Source organism: Hyperoodon ampullatus (genome assembly GCF_949752795.1).
Source record: "Hyperoodon ampullatus genome assembly, chromosome: 14".
In the NCBI taxonomy this organism is placed as follows: Eukaryota; Metazoa; Chordata; class Mammalia; order Artiodactyla; family Ziphiidae; genus Hyperoodon; species Hyperoodon ampullatus.
The window spans coordinates 51,968,819-51,990,260 of NC_136927.1; the positions used below are offsets into that span (position 1 = coordinate 51,968,819).

The window sequence follows — 21,442 nt, forward strand, 5'->3', positions numbered from 1 at the left end:
AGAATATCTTGCTAAAGAAGAAAGCAAAAATCATAGTGGGTCTAAGGGGCTGGGAGGGGGTAAGAGAAACTATCCTGCCCTCTGGGGCTCCCTCTCTTCTTGGGGTGGGGTGGGGCCATGATAAAGGCAGGTGGCAGGGCTGGACTCAAAGCCTGCTGGCCTGCAAGGAAGGGCTTCCATGCCTTGGTGGGATGGTGATGGATCCTAGGGGAGCCCAAGGGGATCCTGGGGCCTGGCACAGAGAGGCCCAGGGGATCTCAACTGGATTAACCACAGCCAGAATCAGTGGGAAATCAGTATCATGGCTGGGAGGTCTCTGCCACCAGGGCTAGTGGTCAGGCTGCGGGTGAGACCCAGGCTGGGTCACCAGCCTGAGATGGGCCTGAAGGGGTCCCTTTGGCTCAGTCTGGCTTGGTCTTGGGAGCTTTCTGGATTTAGGGAGCTGGATGTGGCCGAGACCACCTTTTAAGGGAGTCCAAGGAGACCTGGGCACCTCTGGCACTGTTGGCTGGAGGGCAAGGGCAGTCTACGTTGGGGATTCTCCAGGGAAGCCTAAGTCATTAGAAGCAGCTGAACAAGCAGGGGTGGGGAGTGCAGCCATCACTGTCGTGTCGAGGAAGCCCAGGGACATCACTGCCACAGGTCACCGGCTGCCGCTCCGTTGTCATTCTCGTGGAACTTGTGCAGGTGATCGGCGAACCTGTGGGTCACAGAAACCTTTGCTGAGGCCGAGTGTGAAAAAGAGAGAAATGTAGGGGGTGGTGGGGGCCGTGGAGATCTCCAAGGGGCGTGCACCTTGTGCTGGCGTGGGGGCTGGGGACAGTGGGCTTGGCAGGGGCCATGGGGTGGACCAGATGGGGGCAGTGATGGAAGGCTGGGGGAAGGCAGGGAACATAAGAATGCAGTGGTGCTGGGGGCCGAGGGTGGGTCCTCACTTCTTGGCACAGAAGGTGGCACAGTCCCGCTCCACGCTCTCGCTCCATGCCAGCTTGTAGAGCACCTGCCCAAGGAGAGACATGGTGAGCTGCCTGGGCTGCTCACGGCCGCTCCTGCAGTCCACCTACGGCCCCTGGGCTTGGCTTCCTGACACGTGAAGTTTCTCGTGGCCCAGGCTCCAGGATGGGTGGGCCTTAGAGATGCTCTCGGGCCCACTGGTTTCACAGGTGGTCAGACAGGCCTGGGGATGCAGCTGCCATCCCTAATTTGCTGGGTGTACCACTGGCAGGGCCAGGACCTCCTGGGCCCTGGGGTCAGAGTTGAAGCCCAGGCTAGCCATGTAGGGGCCATCTTGACTGCCCTCTCTGGGGGTGGGGATCCCTGAGGCTGGAGCCTTCCATAGGCACTCCCTATGCCCACCTCTCCCCACATGTGGTGGGCACGCAGGCATCACTGGGCCCCTGTATGTGCTGTGTTCACTAACTGGAATGCCCCCTCTGTACCTGAGGAGATTCAGCTCAAGATGTCCCTTCTTTGTGCAGCCCATCTGGCTGTCCCTCAGTAGTCAATTAGACCTGTTTTCCCACCTGTCAGCCTCCCACAGCAGCCCTTCCCTCTACCAAGCCCCTCCGGGACTAGGCCCTGGGTGGAGTCAGCGGGCTGCTGCGCCAGCCAAAGAGCCTGATGGGTGGGCTTGTGGTCCCCAGGGTGGGATGAGGCCCCTGATGGGGAGAGAAGTAGCCAAGAGCAGATGCTGTGCCTGGGGGTAGATGGGGGGAGCGTGGTGAATGCATCCCTGGCCATGCCTGGACACTCACCAGGAAGACCAAGCAGTGCAGGAATAGTGTGTAGAAGAAGCCGATGGTGCGGGCCATCTTGTTGGAGAGAACCAGCCGCCCCTGGGGAACAAGCGAGGCATGAGTAGGGCTGCGGCAGGCCTCACCCACCCCTGCAGGGCTCACCCATCCCAGGGCACCAAGGGGAGGGAAGGACAGGCAGCTGGCCTTTCACTCCAGTGTTCAGGCTGGGAACTTGGGCCACAGGAATTCTAGGGAATGGTGCCCCCTGCGGCATAGTTCCAGAACCTACCATGAATTATGCTGCTGTCTGGAGTGGGAGGGACCCTGTTTCGGGTCGCATAGGCTCCGGACGCGCAGGCTCAGCGGCCATGGCTCACGGGCCCAGCCGCTCTGCTGCATGTGGGATCCTCCTAGACCGGGTCACGAACCCGTGTCCCCTGCATCGGCAGGCGGACTCTCAACCACTGTGCCACCAGGGAAGCCCTCGCATAGCTACTCTTGACGGAGCCTGTGAGGGGCAGCGGGATCCCTGGGGCTTTCCAGACTGGGCTGGAGGGCAGGTGACAAGGTGCCCAGAGTCAGAGGCCCAGGCCTGACACGGCGGGGGCACGGGGTGGGGGACTCACCATGCTGAGTGTGGCCTTGTCCCAGGGGCTTAGGCTCAGGTATTTCCGCTGCCGCTCCTGAAGGAGGAGGAGGGATGAGGAGAGGACCCCAAAGGGTCCCCAATGCTCCAGCTCACTGTAGAGAGGGACCCTGCCCTGCTGTCCCTGCAGAATCCCGGGGGCCTGCCATGGGCTCCCTGGTGCCCAGCCCCATTCAGGGCGACATCCTAGGCTCCCCCAACCTCTGTGTGAGCAGGGCCAGTGACGGGAGCTGCTGCCCCCTCTGCAGTGGCCGATTCTGCCTACAGGAGGAAGGTCTTCAGGGCAGGGGGAGGGGGAGTTACAATCTCCCCGCCCCCCCCACTGTTAAGTCACCTGACACTGGGAGCTCTTTGCTTGTCTGCCTGCCCCCCAGAGTGTGCACCCAGGGCTAACCTGGTCGCTGTCACACACCCTCCCATAGCCGTCAGCATGTGTTCCTGGCGCTCCGGGCCCACCCCGGGTGGATCCCGGGCCTTCAGCGAGCCTGGGGGCTGCCCTGATGGTCTGGTGTGTCAGGGTGCAGTGTGGGGGGCCGCAGGGTGAGACCGGGGCTGGCGGGGTGGGGGGGGTCTGGAGGGAGGCTGAGGCCAGGTGCGCTGGTGGCGGCCGGGTCCACGCACCCGCTTGCTGAAGGAGGAGAAGGGGTCCAGGCGCTCCTCATACTGGGTCGAGTACCGCAGCTCTGTGTCATCGCTGCCGCCGCCCTGCGAGCAAAGGAGGAGGAGAGACCCCTGTCACAGTCAAGGGACCCAACAGGAAGGCCAGGGCCGAGGAGTGCAGGCCGACAGCATCATAGGGAATCCCAGTTTCCTCCTTAGCACGGTGAAGGAGGGGAGAAGGCCCCGGGTGACAGTGTGACATGGATGGTGCCACGTGTCCAGGGGCACTGCCCAGGGTCAGAGGTCTCCGCCTGGGATCAGGGCCACGGTGCCTCAGGGCAGGTAGGGGAACTAAGGCCCAGAGGGGGGCTGGAATGTATAAGATGGACAGGGCGGGGCGCCATACAGGGAGGTGGGTTTGGAGGGTCTTCGCTGGGAGTGTGCAGGGTGGCTGTGGAGCCCAGGCCAGCAACTGGGAGACAAGGGACCCCCAGCCCCGCAGCGGGCCACCCACGGTGTAGTTTGCGCGGAGTCTGGGCGCCCTCTGGTGGCCTGAGAACAGCTCCAACCAGTGGTTTGGGGGCTGGTGGCTGAGAGTCTTGTCCCAGGGAGGCCCCCGACCAGCGTGTCACCGCTCCCCATCCTTCTACTGTCCATTCTGCCTCCCCACAGTCTCAGAAGGGTTTTCTTGCACCAGGTGGTCCCCTGTGAGGCCCGGGGGCTGAGAGAAGCCAGGGAGGGCCCTCCTGGCTCAGAACAGGGTGGGTAGCTTTCTGTTGCATTCTCTTGATAGGTTTTTGGAATGTTGGACCAAATTCTGTTTTTTTTATTTTTTAATATAAGTTTAAAAGATAAGAATTCCCCTGGCCCAGGGACTTCTCTGGTGGTGCAGTGGTTAAGAATCCGCCTGCCAATGCAGGAGACACGGGTTCGAGCCCTGGTCCGGGCAGATCCCACGTGCCGCAGAGCAACTAAGTCCGTGTGCCACAACTACTGAGCCCGCGCTCTAGATCCCGTGAGCCACAACTACTGAGCCCGCGTGCCACAACTACTGAGCCCGCACTCTAGAGCCCATGAGCCACAACTACTGAAGCCCGCACGCCTAGAGCCCGTGCTCCGCAACAAGAGAAGCCACTGCAATGAGAAGCCTGCGCACTGCAACGAAGAGTAGCCCCCGCTCGCCGCAACTAGAGAAAGCCCGTGCGCAGCAACGAAGACCCAATGCAACCAAAAATAAATAAATAAATTTATTAAAAAAAAAAAAAAGAATTCCCCAGGCCTGTCCTGTATGTTCAACATCCCTGGGGTTAAATTCCCACATCCTGGGGTCAACTAGTGGGTCACCCCCATTTCACAGAGGAGCCACCGTGACTCCTGTGGGCCTGAGTCCTGTGAACCCCTGCCTCTTGCTGGGCCTCACCACCTCCTGGCTGGTTCTGATGAACGAACCTCCATAAGGGCTCCACTGTGGGAGGCTCTCCCCAGCCTAGGGAGGACAGCTGGCAGGCCGAGGGGGTGGGGGGGTCGGATGCCCTCTGAGGGCCCCCAGGCCCAGTATTGCCTAGCAGGTCACTGCCCCGAGCCCTCCCGCCTGGATATGCCCAGACCACCTCTCTCCCTTGTCTGGTACACCTGGGGCTGAACTTGTGGAGGGAGGGCACTTACCCGGCCAGGGTAGCTCTGCAGGAACTTGATCTTCTCGAAGAGCTTGATGTTGTCAGCGCGCAGGCTGTCCAACTCACTCTGCAGGGCTTGGATGGTGTGCTGCGCCAGGCGGTTCTCCTGGGGGCAGGCAGGTGGGCGGGTGGGCAGGTGGGCAGGGCCAGTGGCGTAAGACGTGTGGGGAGAGGCCTCTGTGCTGGCACAGGTCCTGCTCTGTCTACCTGGAACCCCTGCTTGGCCTGGGGCCATGTCCTTGACCTGCCAGCCTCTGCTCAAAGCTGCCTGCTTTGGGGAGACCCTGCACCAGGCAGAAGTCACAGTTCTTGGATCACTTTCTTCATGTTGTTTGTTTATGGTATTATCAGCTTAAAAATTATTATCAAGATATAATTCATATAACATAAACATCACCATTTTAATGTGTACAATTCAGTTTTTTTTTTTTTTGGTATATTCACAGTGTTATGTAACCATCCCCACTATTTAATTCCAGAATATCTCTATCACCCCAATAAGAAACCCCACACCCGTCATCAATCACTTCCCATCCCCTCCTCCCCCAGCCCCCGGCAACCACTAACCTACTTCCTGTTTCTATGGATTTGCCTGCTCTGGACATTTTGTATAAACGGAACCATACAATACGTGATGTTAATGTTTGCCAATCTAGGGGCAAAGTGAAATGTGAACTCATTTTCCAACTTATTAAAATGCTTAAATAGGTGTTTTCTTCACACTGCGAAATATTCAAAAGGACAAGAAAAGTCCATGGTAGTCTGGCAGTTCCTCAAAAATTTAAAAATAAAATTACCATATGATCCAGCAATTCCACTCTGGGCATACACCCCAAAGAACTGAAGGCAGGGACTTTGAGATAATTCGCCTGCCCATGTTCATAGCAGCATTATTCACAATAGCTAAAAAGGTGGAAGCAACCCAAGTGTCCATGGAAAGATGAAAAGATAAACAAAATGTGGTCCATCAATACAATGGAATATTATTCAGCCTGAAAAAGGAAGGAAGTTCTGACACATGCCATGACATGGATGACCCTGGAGGACATTATGCTGAGTGAAATAAGCTAGTCACAAAAAGACAAATGGTCTATGATTCCACCTATATGAGATGCCGAGAATAGTCAAATTCATAGAGTCAGGGTAGAATGGTGGTTACAGGAGGACAGGGGGATGGAAATGGGGAGTGAGTGTTTAATGGGTACAGTTTGGGATGTTGAAGAAGTTCTGGGAATGGATGGTGGTGATTGTTGCCTAACAATGTGAATGTACTTAACGCCACTGAGCTGTACACTTAAAAATGGCTAAGATGGGGGTTTCCCTGGTGGCGCAGTGGTTGAGAGTCCGCCTGCCGATGAGGGGACGCGGGTTCGTGCCCCGGTCCGGGAGGATCCCACGTGCCACGGTGCGGCTGGGTCCGTGAGCCATGGCCGCTGAGCCTGCGCGTCTGGAGCCTGTGCTCAGCAACGGGAGAGGCCACAGCAGTGAGAGGCCCGCGTACCAGAGGGGGAAAAAAAAATTTACCATCTTAACCATTTTTTTTTTTTTTTTTTTTGCGGTACGTGGGCCTCTCACCGCTGTGGCCTCTCCCGTTGCTGAGCACAGGCTCCAGACGCGCAGGCTCAGCGGCCATGGCTCACGGACCCAGCCGCACCACGGCACGTGGGATCCTCCCGGACCGGGGCACGAACCCGCGTCCCCGCATCGGCAGGCGGACTCTCAACCACTGCGCCACCAGGGAAGCCCTAAGATGATAAATTTTAAGTGATGTGTCCTTTACCATGACTTAATACAAGTACATGGTAAAAAGTCTAGATTTTTAAAGCAAAAGGTAGACTATTATAAATACTCTTTCCTCCCTATTTGATCTAATTTGAAGACCTTCTTTTAAGGGCTGTCTAGCCTTCCACAGTGACTGTCCCCTGTCCCTCAGTGGCGTGTGGGTATTCCCTGTCCACTGTCCATGAAGGCAGCTGTGAGGGGAGCAGTCCTGACGGTCCTTCATTTGAAGCCTCTTGCTCCAGAGCCCACATCACAGATGGTCCCACTGGATCTGGTCCACCCTTGTCACTGGACCAGCACTGGGCCTGGCCCGCAGTGGGTGTTCAGCGAATGTCTCCCTCCCCAGGACCTCAGCCTGGAAACGCCATGGGGGAAGCTGTGGGTGTGGAGAGCAAGGGTCTAAACATTTCACCAACCACTCAAGCCGTGACTCTTTGAGAAGACGGAAATCTTCTTGACTCCTCTTTCTACTGGGAGAGTGAGCGGGGGACCTGGGCTGGCTCTGTGGGATGCAGGGGGTGGGTGGTGGGTTGGGGGGGCAGTGGTCTGCAGAGTCCCTAAGGAGGCACTGCGTGTGAAAGACCCACGTGCAGTCGGACTATCACCTTTGCAGACCAGACTGCCCCTTTCCCTATGGGGCTCCTCCAGGAGGGCCACCAGCTGGGTGCTTAGCAGCCAGCAAGCTCTCTCAGACCCCACAGAGCTCCTGGCCATCTGTACGCTGTTCCTCTTCATAGGGTTCAAAGACTCTCTTCCCTGGGACCTGCCCCTGCTGACTCCCACCTGATTGAGATGTTTCTTCCTGGACGATGGTAACCACCCCCAAATCATCTTCCCGGGCCAGGCTTCTGTCCTGAACTGGCTGCCTGAGTGACCTTACCATCCATCCTGGCAGTGTTGGTCCCCTGCTTAAACCCTTTGGTGGCGTCCCAGCCTGGCACTAGGGACCTTGCCTGGAAACTCTCTGTTTTGTCCCTGCACTCCCTTCTGGCTCCTTGGCCCCATGTTTCCACTCACTCCTTTACCTTGAGTGTCTGAATCTTCTTTCAAAGCCCAGCGTGGCATCACCTCCTCTAGGAAGCCCTCCCTGATTGCACAGAACAAATCTAATCCCACTGAGGTTTATGGTCTGTGACACATCTTTCTCCCCCAAGCCTGTGTGTCCTCTACAGTGTCCTCATGAGGTCCAAGGAGTGTAGGGGAGAGAAGGATGTGACTCACAGCCTCCAGCTCCTGGTTCCGGGCCCGGAAGCGCTCCCTCTGGCTGGAGATGATGGAGAGCAGCGAGTCCACCTGGCCCTCGGGGAGGGTGCTGCTGGCTGGTGCTGAGGGTCCTAGGAGGGAGGGGACAGTGGCTTGGAGTAGCGGGAGGCACAGCCCAGCTGTGGGCCCTCAGGTCACCAGCCCCGAGGGAGTTCTGGCTAAGTGCCATGGGGTGGAAGCCACAAGGTGCTGAGAGGTCGGGGAAGGGGGAGAGGGGCCAGGGTAGCAGCAAGGGGTGGGGTATGAGAATAGGGGCCTCGGGAGGGGGGTGTCCCTGAGGTGGGCCCCTCCTGCCTGCACTGTCCGAGGGCCAGGCCCCAGTGACCCTCCCCTTGTTCTATACTTGGATCTGAGACCCTTACCTCTGTCAGACTGGGGCCCCACTTCCTGGGGAAAGCAAAGGGACACTGAAGGGACTGGGTACCCCCTACCACCGCCACCGTGTCCTGGCCCAGCAGCCCCGGGTTCTGGCCTCGACACCCAAGGAGGCACCTCCCCTCCAGCCCTCTGGCTGCATCTCAGGGCTGAGGCCTCCCCAGGGAGCCAACGCCCACCAGCCTTCGACGGCCTCTGGCAGGGCCAATGGGGTCAGGGTCCCATGGTGGGGGGGTGAGGCCTAGAAGGGCAAGTGGGGGGCTCACCCCCTCTTTTAGGTTTCTGCTGCATTGCTGGCGTCGAGGCCTGACCTTCTTTGAGGGAGGAGAGTGCTCTTTAGGGCCCAGGGCCCAGGCCGTACCACCTCTTTTCCCTTCCTGCCCTGCCCATCACTGCCTAGGCCCCTCCTCACCATAGAACAGGGCGGTGGCCTCCTTGATGGGCTCGGGGATCTTCTCCAGGCCAAGCTCGGCTGCGCCCTGCAGGTGAGAGGAAGAGGTCAGGGAGGCGCCTCCACACTGGGCATTGAGCACAGCCTTCCAGGAGGCCAAGCAAATAGGGGGCAAGGAGCAGGTGGGGAGGTCTGGAGGCAGGGGCTGGGCACAGCGGTGGCAGGACCTAAGAGGATGCCTCGTGTGGGCCACTGAAGATAAGGCTGGGCCCCAGGTTCACCCCAAGGCCAGAGCTCAGCGGTGGGGTTCACACCGGGCCTTTTGGCCCTGATGGGCGTCAGAGGCCAGGCGAACTAGGCCCTGCCAGCCAGCCTGCTGTGTGGCCCTGGGCCAGCCCAGCTTCTCTCCCTGAGCCCCATTTTTTCATCTGTAAAATGAGGTGGGTGATGTGATGACCTCTAAGGGTCCTTAGGGCTCCAGCCTTCCCTGATCTCGGGGCCTCAGGTCCTCTAGCTGTGAGATGGGTGGATAATCCCGGCCTTGCTTCTGCCCAGAGCTCCCAGGGCAGAGGTCCAAGCCAGTGCCCGGACACAGGGGGCTTTGTGTCCTTTGCCCTGTGGCTGGGCATCCCCAATTGGGCCTTTGTGGTGAAGTGAGCAGACAAAACCCAGAGGCTGTAGGTGACAGCCCCTGTGGGGCTTGGGGCGGGGCAGGTGGACACCAGCTGCCTGAGGAATGGGCTGGCTTACTTGGAAAGCTGGTATTCAGTGAGGCTGAGAGAGCCCTGGGCAGGTGGTGAGGGGGCAGAGTCGGGGGTGGGCTCACCTCGGCATCCGGTCGCTGGATGGACTGGATGGTGCTGAGGTCCTGCTCCAAGCGGGCGATCAGGTCCCTCTGCTCGGCTGCTGTGGCCATGACCTCCGTGACGTGGACCTGCAGCTCTGCACAGCGCCCTGTGCCAAAGGAAGACGTGGCCGTCAGAGGGAGGCTGGTGGGACCCGCGGTGCTCTCCCCGCTCTGTGCCTCCCAGCCCACAGCCTGTGCCCCTGCCCGAGGGGCCAGCATTAGCCCAGCCGGCAGGGGTCGGGCACTCCTGGCATGAGCTGCTCATGGAATTCTCTGAGTAGGGGAAGGGGCCCATGTCAAAGATTTAGGAGCAACGGGCAGCCCCCTCCCCGGCTCCGCTGTGACCAGCCCCTCTCCCTCTCCAGGCCTCACTGCTTCCGGCAAGCAGGGCAAGGGAGCTGAACCCAATGAGCCCCAAGTTTCTTCCAGGGCTGATGCCCTGGGATAATGACCAAAGAGATGCCGCGGCGGGTAGGAGTGGGGAGAAAGGTAAGGGAGGTGCAGTGGGGGGCAGGCCGGCCTCCCTCAGACCGAGCAGGGGCCGGGGGAGTGAGGGCTCCCACTGACACCAGACTTGCTCGGCCCCTCCGCCAACACGCTTCAGTGCAGCGTTAGGGATGGAGCAGCTCCCCCAGGACTCCCTTGGCCCACAGCCCCGTCCCTCTCTCCTAGCCCGGTGCCAGGTGTCGTCTTTACAACAAAGCAAATCCAAAATAATTCTGTGTGGGGACTTTCCTGCCTTTTTGGAGGGTGGGAGATGTTGCCGAGGCTCCCAGCACAGCCCCCGTGGGTGCCTTCAGCTGCCGTTGGCAGGGAGGACAGCAGTGGCCTGGCAGCTGGGCAGACCCGAGTTTGAGGTCTGGCCCTACTTCTGGTTGGCTGTGTGACGCTGGGCAGCGACTCGCCCTGTCTGGGCCTCATTTATAAAATGGCGACAGTAAACCCTGCTCAGAGCCGCAGAGAGGGTAGCGGAGGCTTGAGGCCGGAGGCCTGGAGTGCTGTGCTTCGGGGTAGACTGTGTAGCCACCAGGGGGCACTGTTGCCTCAGAAATGCCCCAAGGCCTCAGGCTGTGGGCAGTGCCAGGAGAATGGCACCAGGCCCTCCTGGGCAGACTCACCCCCACCTGCTCCGTCTCGTGGGTGCCTGCTGCACACCCAGCCCTTTACACACCTCACGACAGTCTCATCAGTCAGATCAGATGATTTCCATTTTACAGATGGAGGAACCGAGGCTTCCCGGCCTGGGACCGTGCAGACCCCAGGTGTGCACCGCCGACTATGTCTAAGCCCTCCCCACATCAGGGTCTCCATTGCTTCAGGCTCTGAGTGGATTTCTTCCGTCAGACACCACTGAGCTCCTTCTGTACCTGGCGGGTAGGTGGTGTCGGCTGAAGTGAGGGTCCAGGGTGGGGCTAGGGAAAGAGGCTGGACCCGAAGGCAGGGCTGGGGTATGGAGGAGGACCGTGGGTGGCAGGGTTGGGGTCTGGCCTTCAGCCTGCAGGCCCTGGGTGGCCTCCAGGAGCTTTAAGTAGACCCCAGAGGGGAGAGGCCCAGAGCGGCCCCCCAAGTGTCATCACCCGCTGGCCTGGGCGACGGGGCCTTGGTGAGCATCACACACGCACAGGAGGAAGGTGGACGGGAGTCATGGTGAGGTGTATGTAGGGAGAGGGCATCATTATTAATGTTAAAAAATTAAAAAAAATTTTTTTTTTCCCACCGTGCCACACAGCATGTGGGCTCTTAGCTCCCTGACCAGGGATCGAACCCACGCCCCCTGCAGTGGAAGCAGGGAGTCCTAACCACTGGACCGCCGGGGAAGTCCTGAGGGCATCACTATTAGAGGTGAAGGGCCTGGGCTGAGGGAGGGGACAGGTTCAGTTCTGGGCACCGGGCGTCCAAAGGGACAGCCACAAAGAGGAGCACGTCCAAAAACGGCTCTGGGTGGACAGACCCCGCCCGGGGATGAGCGGAGGGCGTGGAGCCCAGAGAGGGCGCAGGTGGGCAGCCTCCCACCTTGAGGGATGAAGGCCCCGGGGACAGAAGGGACAGGGTGGAGGTCGGGGAGCCCGTGGAGAGGTGGCCTGCTGCTCAGTCCCGGGAGGTGTGCGAGCAGCGTTGTTCTGAGGGGACCCAAACACGGCACAAACGTTGGCTAAAATGTCAGTGAGACGATTCCTCGGCAGGCCCCTGGATAAGGAGCGGCTTGCAGCTCCAGGAGCCGTCCGTGGGTAGGGGGGAGATGAGGGGACATCCAGGCCGGGTTCCCTGCGCGTCTGTGCCTGTGTCTGGTGCTGGGGGTGGGTGGGTACCCAGATCCCTGCCCGTGCACACGTGACACTCTGTGCGCGTGTGAGAGCCCTGCCAGCAAGCCCTCTGTGCTAGGCTGCCCCAGCCAGTGGGTGCCAGGCCACTCGGTTAAGCTGGTCTGGAGGGCCTGCCTCAGCCACTGCTGCAGAAGCTCCCAGGCAGCGGGTGAGCCACTGAGGAGACCTCCGGGGGTGCACGGCTGAGTGCTGGCGGTGGCTGTTCCCCAAGAAGTGGCTCTGGGTGAAGCTGAGGGCTGGCTGGCGTGCCCTCACGGCTCGCGTGGAGGTAGCTGCCTGTGGGGCACCGGGAAGAAGCCGGGCAAAGGCGGGGCAGTGGAGGTGATGGGGCAAGGCTGCGGGAAGGCCCAGGGTGGGACCCGCCACCCCTCACTTCCTTCCGTCTCCTCTGCTGGGGGTGGGAACACGCAGACCGAGATTTGGGATCACGTCTCTGGGTGGCCACTTGGTGTCAAGGGAGGGTGCTGAGCTGGAGTCTGGCCGACCTGGGCTTGAATTCGGGCCCTGGGGCAAGGCAGTAGAAGGCCCTGGAAAGAGTCGTGACCCCCATTTTTGCGGAGAACCCAGGAGGGTAGGCCTGTGCTTGGAAGTAGCCGCCCAGATGGGGAAGGGGCGAGCCGCTGGGTGGTTGGGCTATGGCAAGTCTGAAGTGCCAGTGGAACGGCTAAGGGGACATGTATGGTGGGGAGCGGGACCCACAGTGGGGAGTGGGACCCACAGGCTGCAGATGCAGGCTGCGGAGACCTCCGGGTCCTGGGGTGACTGAGCGCCCCGCAGCAGACATGGATGCCCAGAGTGTGCTGGGTGAGAATGGCCAGAACTTCTGGGGATGCTGACCTTTTCAGGAGTGTCCCGGAAAAGACCCGGAGAAGAGGTAGCAGGAAGCCGGGGGGAGATCAGGAGGAAGCGAGCTAAGACACCAAGTTGAATAGGAAACATCAGTGAGTAAGGAGGGGTCACTGGGGTCTCAAGAAAGGCTGGAGCGTTCGGGCAAGGTAGTGGCGGAGGTGGGGAGAAGCAGGGGTGTAGAGGTGGGGACAAGCCTGCTCTGGACAGATGCCAGATGGGGGGGCGGCATCCTCAAGAGAGGGGTTTTTCAGGAGGATGCTGCAGGATGGAGTATCTGCAACCCGGGGAAAAGCCTGTGCAGAGAGAGAGGCTGCGTCTTGGAGGGGGAGGGGCAACAGAGGGATGAGCGTGGGGCTTGGGGCTGGGGCGGTGGAGAGAGACCCCTCGCCTCTGAAAGGTGGCCCACGTCAGGTGGGTCTGAGACAGTCCCCCTCCCTTTATGAAGCTTTATGGGACCTCGTCCTTCTGGGAGAATCCGGGAAGGGCTTTCTAGGGGGTGTATTTCAATTTCACAGAGGGGAGAAAGAAAGCAAAGCAACGTCAAGGTCAAGACTTAAGGAGACAGGACTATGACTGCGGGTAAAGGCCTGATTTCTGACCGCAGGGCGATCAAATGCAGAAACGTACCGCAATCGCGATCGGATGGTGTCACACCCAGGGCTTTCCCGAACACGGGGGACCCCTTTATTAAATCAGCCACCTGCGAGCCAGGTGGGAGCCCTGGAGGGGCTCAACATGCACTGTCTCTCTGCCTGGAGGGATCTGAGGGGAGGTGAGCCACTAGCACACTCGGCCCCTCCCCACCTCTGTGCCCGGGTGTCCCCACGGGTGGCCAGAGATGCCTCCCTGTGCCTGCAGATGACAGCACCTCGCTCTGTGCGGCCTCAGCAAGTCTCCTCCGTGTCCTGCGGCCCTTGCTTCTTCCCACAAGCACGCAAGCACTTTATCCTCCCATCTGAAACGCACACCCTCCCATTCTCTTGACCCCACTGACTCCTCCAGCCAAACTCCCTGAAGAAGGTGCCTAGTCTCGAGTGTCCACTTCCGTAAACCCTCCCCGTCAGACTTGGACGCCCACTCCACCAACTGTCCTCGCCAAGGTCACTGATGACCTCACACCTCACTCCGTCCTCATTCCTCAGCCCTCATCTTACTGACCCATCAGCACCTGTTTCCAGGGCACTGTCCCGGGCCTCCTGCCCTGCTGGCAGCTCCTTCTCGGGTTCCTTTGCTGGTCCTTCTCCCCTCCAAGCTCTGAACGCTGCTGCACCCAGGGCGCCACCCCTGCACGCCTTTCTCTCTCCTCTCATTCACTCTGGCCACCTCGGGTGCCATTTATAAGCCGATGACCCTCCAGTGCATGTACATCTCCAGTCTACTCCTTTCCCTGGGCTTATCCTCCACTTGGCTGTCTAAGTGACATCTCAAACTTAACAGGTCCGAATTGAAGCCTGATCCCCCCCCACCCCACAGTCTGCTTCGCCCCAACAGGAGCCCCAGTCCCATGGCCCCAAGAGGCGGCATCCTCTGGGCTGAGAGGAGCAGAAGCAAGGCCATTCTTCAGTGGCTCAGACCAAACCCCTGGGGCCATACTTTGCCCTTCTCCAACACTCCTTACATCTCATCTGTCACATGTCCTGCTTTTGGCTTTCTCTTCCAGATAGATCCAGAATCCAATCAGTTTCACCACTGCCACCACCTGGTCCGGGTTGCAACCTCCCATCTGGATTGTGGCAACAGCCCCCCGCACTGGTCTCCCTTCTTCCACCCTCACCCCTACAGTCTAGTCACAAAGCAACAGCCAGAGAGCCTTTTACACAGTAAGATCAGACCACCCTCTGTTCAAATCTTATAGGCCCCCCGCATCCCTCGGAGTAACAACAGCCAGAGCCCTACCAGGCCCCACCTGCCACGCCTCCCCCTTTGCCTCTCTGACCTCGTCACCTCCTGCCCCTCCCCTTGGTCACTGTGCTCCAGCTGTACTGGTTTCCAAGCACGTCTGTACCACAGGACCTTTGCACTTGCTGTTCCCTCTGCCTGAAATGTTCTTCCCTTGGGTGTCTGTATGGTTCATTCCCTCACCTCTGTCAAGACTCTGTCCACACGTTACCTTCTTAGTGAGGCCTACCCTGACCACCTATTTAAAACTTTAACCCCTCCACTTGCTCCTCCTGTCGCCTTGCCTTGTTTTTCTCCCATAACACTTAGCACCGTCTAAGTGGCCATGTGATTCACTGATTCATTTATTATGTCTATCATCTTCCTCCCCACACTAGAAGGTCAGCTCCTTGTTTGTCTCCGGCTATAACCCCAGCGCCCAGAGCAGTGGTCCACAGTGAACCCTCAGTGTGCGATTCGCTGGCGGATTCCACCCAGCAGAGAAGCACCATTTCTTCTAGGTGGGAGGTTGCACAGGGATCCCCAGGGCTGCAGGGTCTCCCAGGTTGGGGCAGAGGTGGCGGGGCACAGGTGGCAGGAGCCTGGCAGGGCCAGCTGGCCTCTGCTGGACCCACCACCTGATAACTGCTCAGGCCTCACCCAGATCCCTCCAGGCTGTGCCCTGGCACTGGGCCTGCAGATCTGCCAGCACAGAGCCCCAGGGCGACCCTGCACCCCAATCAGTGAGTGCATACTTGCTGGGGGGCTCCAGGGGGTGAGGGGCACTTCCTCCCTGGCTGGGGCCCCCTCACTCCAAGTATGGTTGCAGACTCTCTCGGCTGCACCCGAATCCTTCTCGACATCAGAGAACAAGCATCACCTAGTGAAGCATCCCTCCAGACCTGGCTTTGTTCTTACCAACAGTACGGTCGTCTGCCTCCCGCCTCGCACGCCCTACCCCAGTGCCGCGGCTTCATGCTCCACTGACCCGCCAGGTTGTCGCCCTTCTTCTGTGCACGTGCTGCCCCTCGATTTGGGTGTCCTCCCTGCCTGTCCATCACAAATGCCACCTCCCACGTCAAGGCCACTCTGGTGAAATCTGCTAGCCTTTTCCCAGGTGCCCACCAACATCACAACAGTTCTCCCCAGCCCTCTGGGTTCTCACCCTGGCTCCCCACACGTGGGCCTGCAAATTGCGTGTCCCCCAAATCCAGCATCTAGGACCACGGAGGAGATAGCAACACACCCCAAGACAGCCACTTGAAAGCCCTTTTAAACACCAGCAGACCGGATTGCTGTGGACGACTCATGCACTTTAATAATTACATCATCGTGTCGCCTTACCCTGTATAAACCTGCAATTCCCCAGTGCATTAAATAAGGCACATAATTTTGCTCAGATCCACTTAACCAGAGAGAAAGGAGAAAGGCCGTGCACAGGGAGGCTGAACGCTCTGCCCCCGTGGGGACAGCACCCGACGGCAGTCAGAGCCTGAAATCTTGCTCGTTTTTCTGCCTCTGGAGCTGGCCGTTTACAAAAACAAGAGTCAGCCCTGCGAAACCATGTGCAACTGCAGTTCTGCTTAATTAAATCTCACGGCAAAAGCACTTGGGGAGATCTTCTGGGTAAAAAGAGTTTGTGCTAAGTGCTTTTTTTTTTTTTTTACATTATATCTTTTAATTTAGTTAAAGGATCTTTAAAAAGTGGGGGTGTGCCTAAACTAGAAACAGAAAAGATTCCCAGTGAGGTTTAAGTTTCTCAGTGCCGAACTGGGAGAGCCTTACTGGTTTTAGGCCAACTTCTCCCATGGAGGGTGGGTGGGCAGACATTCGGGGACAGCTCTACACTTCCACACCCGAGTGACAGGTTGAGACAGGGGCTGCTGGAAGCCCCTAGCACTGGTGGGAGACTCTCCCTGCTCTGGGGTCTCCTATGGAGGGGAAATTGAGTCGCGTTTAGCTCACGCTTCTGTATCATGTGTGGGAGCTTCACATGCTGAAACCTACACATCAAGGCACAACGAACTAATATACACCCCCCCACCAGTCCTACATTGGTGAGGATGGCGATTCTTTTCCAATCCTGTAAATCTCAAGACGAGAAGCCTCCTCGGTCACGAGCACATGGACCACATAGCAGCCAACTCTGCAGGGCTCTCCCACCTCCAGCCCCGAGCGCTGGCTGGAGAGGCCCTTTCTCAGGAGCCCGATCATTCTGGAAGCCCACAAGACACGGTTCCCGCCTTCGTCTTCCCACCCATTCGCCTGCATTCACAGGTGCCCTGAGCTTGTCCTTCTTCACATCACAGGAGTCAGGGACGAAGCAAGAGACCCCACAGAGCAGGCTGAGGCCAGGCCGCCGGCGCCACACCCTACACGGTCGCCCACCATTCCTGGTCCTCACAGGCCTGTGAGACTCGCGACGGTGCCCCTATTTCACAGACAAGGAGGCGGGTGCCAGGAGGGCCAACACTTCAAAGGTACCCGAACGGTAAGGGCGACATAACAGTAAGCAGCGATGCAGGCCCTTACAGAGCACGTACCGTGTGCCCAGACGGAGACCTGAGGACAGCAGGGCCTGCTGGTCCCCAGATCCCCACGCGTCCTATGCCCGGCCCAGGTTCCTGCCGACACCTGCCCCGACGCCACACGCCCCAGGAAGCACGGGAAGGCAATTCTCGAGGTGCCCTTTGGACCCAAAATGAAAGTGTTTGCTGCTCCTCCTCAGGCCAGAGCCCTTTAAATAAAAACGACCCACACGTTCTTGTGTTTGTATAAAAGATATTTACTTCAATTATCACACCTACGGTGCTAGTGAATAATAATAATACATGGTGTGAGTTTCATACAGTGATATTGCTTCTCCATATCATATAGGGACCGTTGTACAGTGCTGAGAACAAACATCGTATGGCTAACCAAAGACAGAAGGGACAACGCCCAGGGGCCGACGGGTGCCTCCCCCCACCCCCATGCCAGGCGGATCAACTTTTGACTTACCGTGTCGAAAACAAATAGCAGAAATAAAATGTTACTAGAGATGGCTCACAGCAACACAACAGAGACCTTTCTCAAAGCTATTTGTACAAAAATGATGTGTTTTTTTTTTGTTTTTTTGTGTTTTTTTTTGGTCAATTGGGTCATTGTGAGGATTAAAAAAAAAGTCTGTGATTGTATGAACAAATGAGCTCTAAAAACATCTAAGACTTAGTGCATTACAGAAAATATAAAATACTGCTAAAATGTAAGACACCACAAGACACGGGGTGCGGGGGTGGTGGGAGCTGAGCTTATTAGGAGTCATCTGGAAGAGGCCCGCCGTGCGGCCGGCCGTCCTGTGCTGTGCTAGTTAGTAGTCTGGGCAGGAGCGTGGCCACCCGCTCTCATGGCAAGTAGTTTATTGCACAATTGCAAAGGGCTAGGTCTTACTCAGTGGAAAGGGACGTGGGGGACACTGCCTTTTCTTTTGCTTTTTCCCACTTTTATTTTATGACAAGCTATCCGCAAATGCTTTTGGAATTTTGAACGAATCCTCATGCCTCCCCAATGCACAGCATTTTCTGAGGGGGTCTCAGAGAGTGGGACATGAGATGCCCGTTTTTCCAAGGAGGCAGAAAACGGTTTGAGAGTGAGTGAGAGAGAGAGAGAGAGAGAGAGAGAGAGAAATGCATAGACTACTTGGAGGGAAATGAAAACCCTTTGGCGGGGGAGGGATGGGGGCCGTTATTTCATCAGAGGGCTTTCTTTCAAAGAGACGAGGACAGAAGCAGGACCCCAAATGATGTCAGAGGAGGGAAAAGTCATGGCACGGAGAGTGAGTCGGCGGTCGGTGGGCCCTCTGGGAGCCCCACCTTGGCCTCCACCACCAGTCCCACTGCACCCCAACACCCGATGAGCAAGCAACTGGGTGTCTTGTTGGCTGTGCCTCTAGCCACAGAAAGCTGTGCCCCTGGTCCAAACTTCCTCCACACTTGACCATGTGAGAGGGGATAAGGGACTCCACCCCACCCCCCTGGGGTGGGTCCTTAAGCCGCAGCCCGACTAAGAAACACGGTTGTTCCTCGAGAAGGTTCTGACCAACTTTGCAGGCAAGGAAAACAACAACAACAGAAACGAAAGCCAACCGAAAACTGTCAGCCCATGTGAGCCTTGCCGGAAACCTTTCTCACCCGAAGTCAGCCTCGACCAGGCCGCCGCACCCGCTCTGCCCGGGGCTCCTGAAACGTCATGAACCCAGAAGTCTGACCAGAGGCTCTAGGAGGCTTTGGGGAACCGAGCTTTGCTTTTTCTAAGTCTCCTCTATAGCTCCTCATGCGAGTGTCCTTCAATCCGGCGTTTCCTTACATTGGTACATTTCTTTTTTTGTTCAACTCTCTCATTTTGAAAAGTTAGACGTGTGGAGACCACCAGCGTTTGGGTGGCTGCCCTGGAGACAGACGTCTGATTCTGCTGGAGAAGCCCCCGCCGGCCCCCCTCCCCCCCACCCCCCTCCACATCTCCCAGACCCTTGGGTTCTTTGGGGCCGGGGAGGGCAGGAGGCAGAAGACGGTAACCACTGGAGTGATAGCAAAAAGCATTTATGACAACAACAACGACACAAAATAACAATATACTCCTGATAAGTACTTAAAGGATTAACCTAATAATAAATAGAAGAGGCTAGAAATAATTTTTTTTTTTCTCAAGGAAACATCCTTTTATAATTATCCTCACGCACGCTGGCGGGTCAGTAGCAGTCAATCCATCTCAACAAGAAAAGGTTAAGTGCTGGAAGGGATAGCTGTGGTCTCACACTGGGGAAGGTTCTCAGCTGCTGAGTCACAGACCCCCTCCACCCGCCCTGCCACCCAGCCAGAAGTTCTGGTGGGTGCCCGTGGGCCCTACACGCCTAGCTTGGCGGTCAGCAAGAGGCAAGCTGAGATGGGGGTGGGGGGATGCTGGGGAGGCCCGTTTTCCCTTCAGTTCATGAACACACGGAACTACAGTGGACAAACTTGTCCTCCTCCACAACCTGAATCGTCCTGGTCTAAAGCTTACTTTGAGTTCATTTGGTGTGCAATACGTTACCTCTTAAAAATGAAGAAAAATGATTTCTATTGCACAGAGCTTTTACACAGTCATCTATTTAAGTGCTTTCTGTTTAAAGCAAACTAGGCAAAAAAAAAAAAAAAAAAAAGAGAGAGAGAAAAGAACAAAAAAAGTAAAATGAAAAAAGGAGAAGAAAGGGAACCAGAAAACAAAAGCAGCCCCGTGCCACTTCAATGCATCTTGCTGACTGGTGTCTGGTTTCACCAACGGAAGTCCCAATGCTTCCGTACACACTGTGCTTCTGATTATTTTCCATAGGGATGTAGCCATGACATTGAGATATAAGGCACCTTTCCTTTCTGATCACAGAAAGCTTGATACATAGCATAATAGCATATTTTGTGGTAGAGATGAAAGCCTAAACACTACAGAAATTACAGTAACACAGACTCTACACTATTGGATAAGCTAAAATGATCCATGAAGAGCAACTCAAAGCTATTTTAAATGTTGAATAGCGGGGATGGGAAGTGCACATTTATGCCTAGCCTAATGTCTTTCTCTCACTAGCCTTTTTTTTTTTTAAGGTCCTTCACCTACAATGCCCAACTTTTAAAATTAGCATTTTGGAGGAGACTAGGCGCTTTGGAAATGTCTTGTTAAAGCTAAATGTCACTTCATCCAAAAATGAAAATGGGGAGGATGCCACTGACAGCGTGGACACAGTCTCTTTGGAGGGAAGGTGGTGACAGAAGGGGTGGTAGCAGGGCCTGGGCTGGTGGGGGCAGTTCCTGCGATGGGACAGACGGTGGTGGTGGTGGTGGTGGTGGTGAACTGCATGTCCTTCTTCTTCCCTGACCAGGGATGAGGCTCCCAGGCTGCTAGGGCAGGGCAGACTCCAGGGTAGGGCTCATTTTATGCTTAGCTCGGCACTGCCCACGCCCCTTCCTCTGCCACCTCGATCAGCCCCAAGTGCTCTGGCCTCAGTTTTCTGTACATCTCTAAGGGTCTCAAAGCCTTGATCTTTTTGGAACTTTAACTGGCAACTTGCTTTCCCTTCTTTTCCCGGTAGTTTTCGTCTACCAAAAGGCAGCGAGGGATGGGAATGGGAATTAACAATGCCAAACTGGACCATCCTCTTAGCAAGCAGGTGTGCTGCTGGCCAGACCGACATTCAGTGCACTGGGGAAACAGACGTACGGCATGTTGGAGTCCCAGGCCACCACCTTGACACTTAGGGCAGGAGCTCTGCCTCGGGGGTCACGAAGGCTCCCCTAACGCCATCAAGGCCCAAACGAGACCGCAGCAGCAGCGGCGGCGGTGGGGTGGGGGTGGGGGTTCTAAATGTAAGCTCCTCCCGGTAAGCGCTTCCAAGTTCCTTCCATCAGAACACTCTGGCCACCTCACCTAACCAGCAGCCCTGGGAGCTGGTTTTCTTCAGCACGGGGGCGGAAACTGGCCTATTCTTTGGGGAAGAAAGGGTCATGTGACTGAAGACTGGGCATGAGGGCTGGAGAAGGCCGTATTCTCTCCTGCCCTTCAGAAGATTCCCAAGGAGGTCTCACAGAGGGGCTGAAACGATAACTGCCCAGCGCCAGAGACAGCAGAGCTCCCCGAGGCCAAGTGGGAATCCTGGGGAAGTGACCTCACGTGGCCACGGAGGGGCAGCCCAGGGCAAGGGAAATGGCTGTGACGGATCTTAACAGCTGAGCAGGAATGGACAGAGTGCAGAGGCGGGCCAAAGGCAAGGCCCTCTGAGGCCCGAGTCGGCCCCTGCCTGCAAAGGAAACAGCTGTGAGAGCTTCAGGAACAGGTGGAAGCCAAGAGGACAGTCCCCGTGCCTCACAGAGAACAGCTGTCTGTCCGTGTTGTGCTCACAAGAGGGAAGCCGCCTGCCCACCAGGCCAAGATACACTCACGGACGCCACGCTTCTAGGTTTTCTCTTCCCGGATCCCACTTGCCTCACGTTTCTGAGGGGTGAGGGGTGAGATCGAGTGGGAGCATGGTTAGTGAGGTAGAAGGGGACAAATGAGTGTGACAACAAAG

The 21,442-nt window shown here is 57.3% G+C and overlaps 1 protein-coding gene across 9 annotated transcripts in view; it reads right to left on the bottom strand.

Annotated features, from left to right (window-relative positions):
• Positions 1–589: 589 nt before the first annotated feature.
• The window catches only part of CUX1 (cut like homeobox 1), a 387,498-nt gene continuing 366,645 nt past the window's right edge, over positions 590–21,442 (bottom strand). For all 9 annotated transcript variants that reach the window (XM_079720356.1, XM_079720355.1, XM_079720357.1 and 6 more), the window contains 9 exons: positions 9,296–9,423; positions 8,491–8,557; positions 7,662–7,774; positions 4,648–4,764; positions 3,004–3,087; positions 2,363–2,419; positions 1,755–1,835; positions 936–1,000; positions 590–700 (listed from right to left, as the gene is read on the bottom strand). In XM_079720356.1, the coding sequence (XP_079576482.1) occupies positions 631–700; positions 936–1,000; positions 1,755–1,835; positions 2,363–2,419; positions 3,004–3,087; positions 4,648–4,764; positions 7,662–7,774; positions 8,491–8,557; positions 9,296–9,423 (782 nt within the window). In that variant the 3' untranslated portion in view covers positions 590–630. The remainder of the gene's footprint in view (positions 701–935; positions 1,001–1,754; positions 1,836–2,362; positions 2,420–3,003; positions 3,088–4,647; positions 4,765–7,661; positions 7,775–8,490; positions 8,558–9,295; positions 9,424–21,442) is intronic.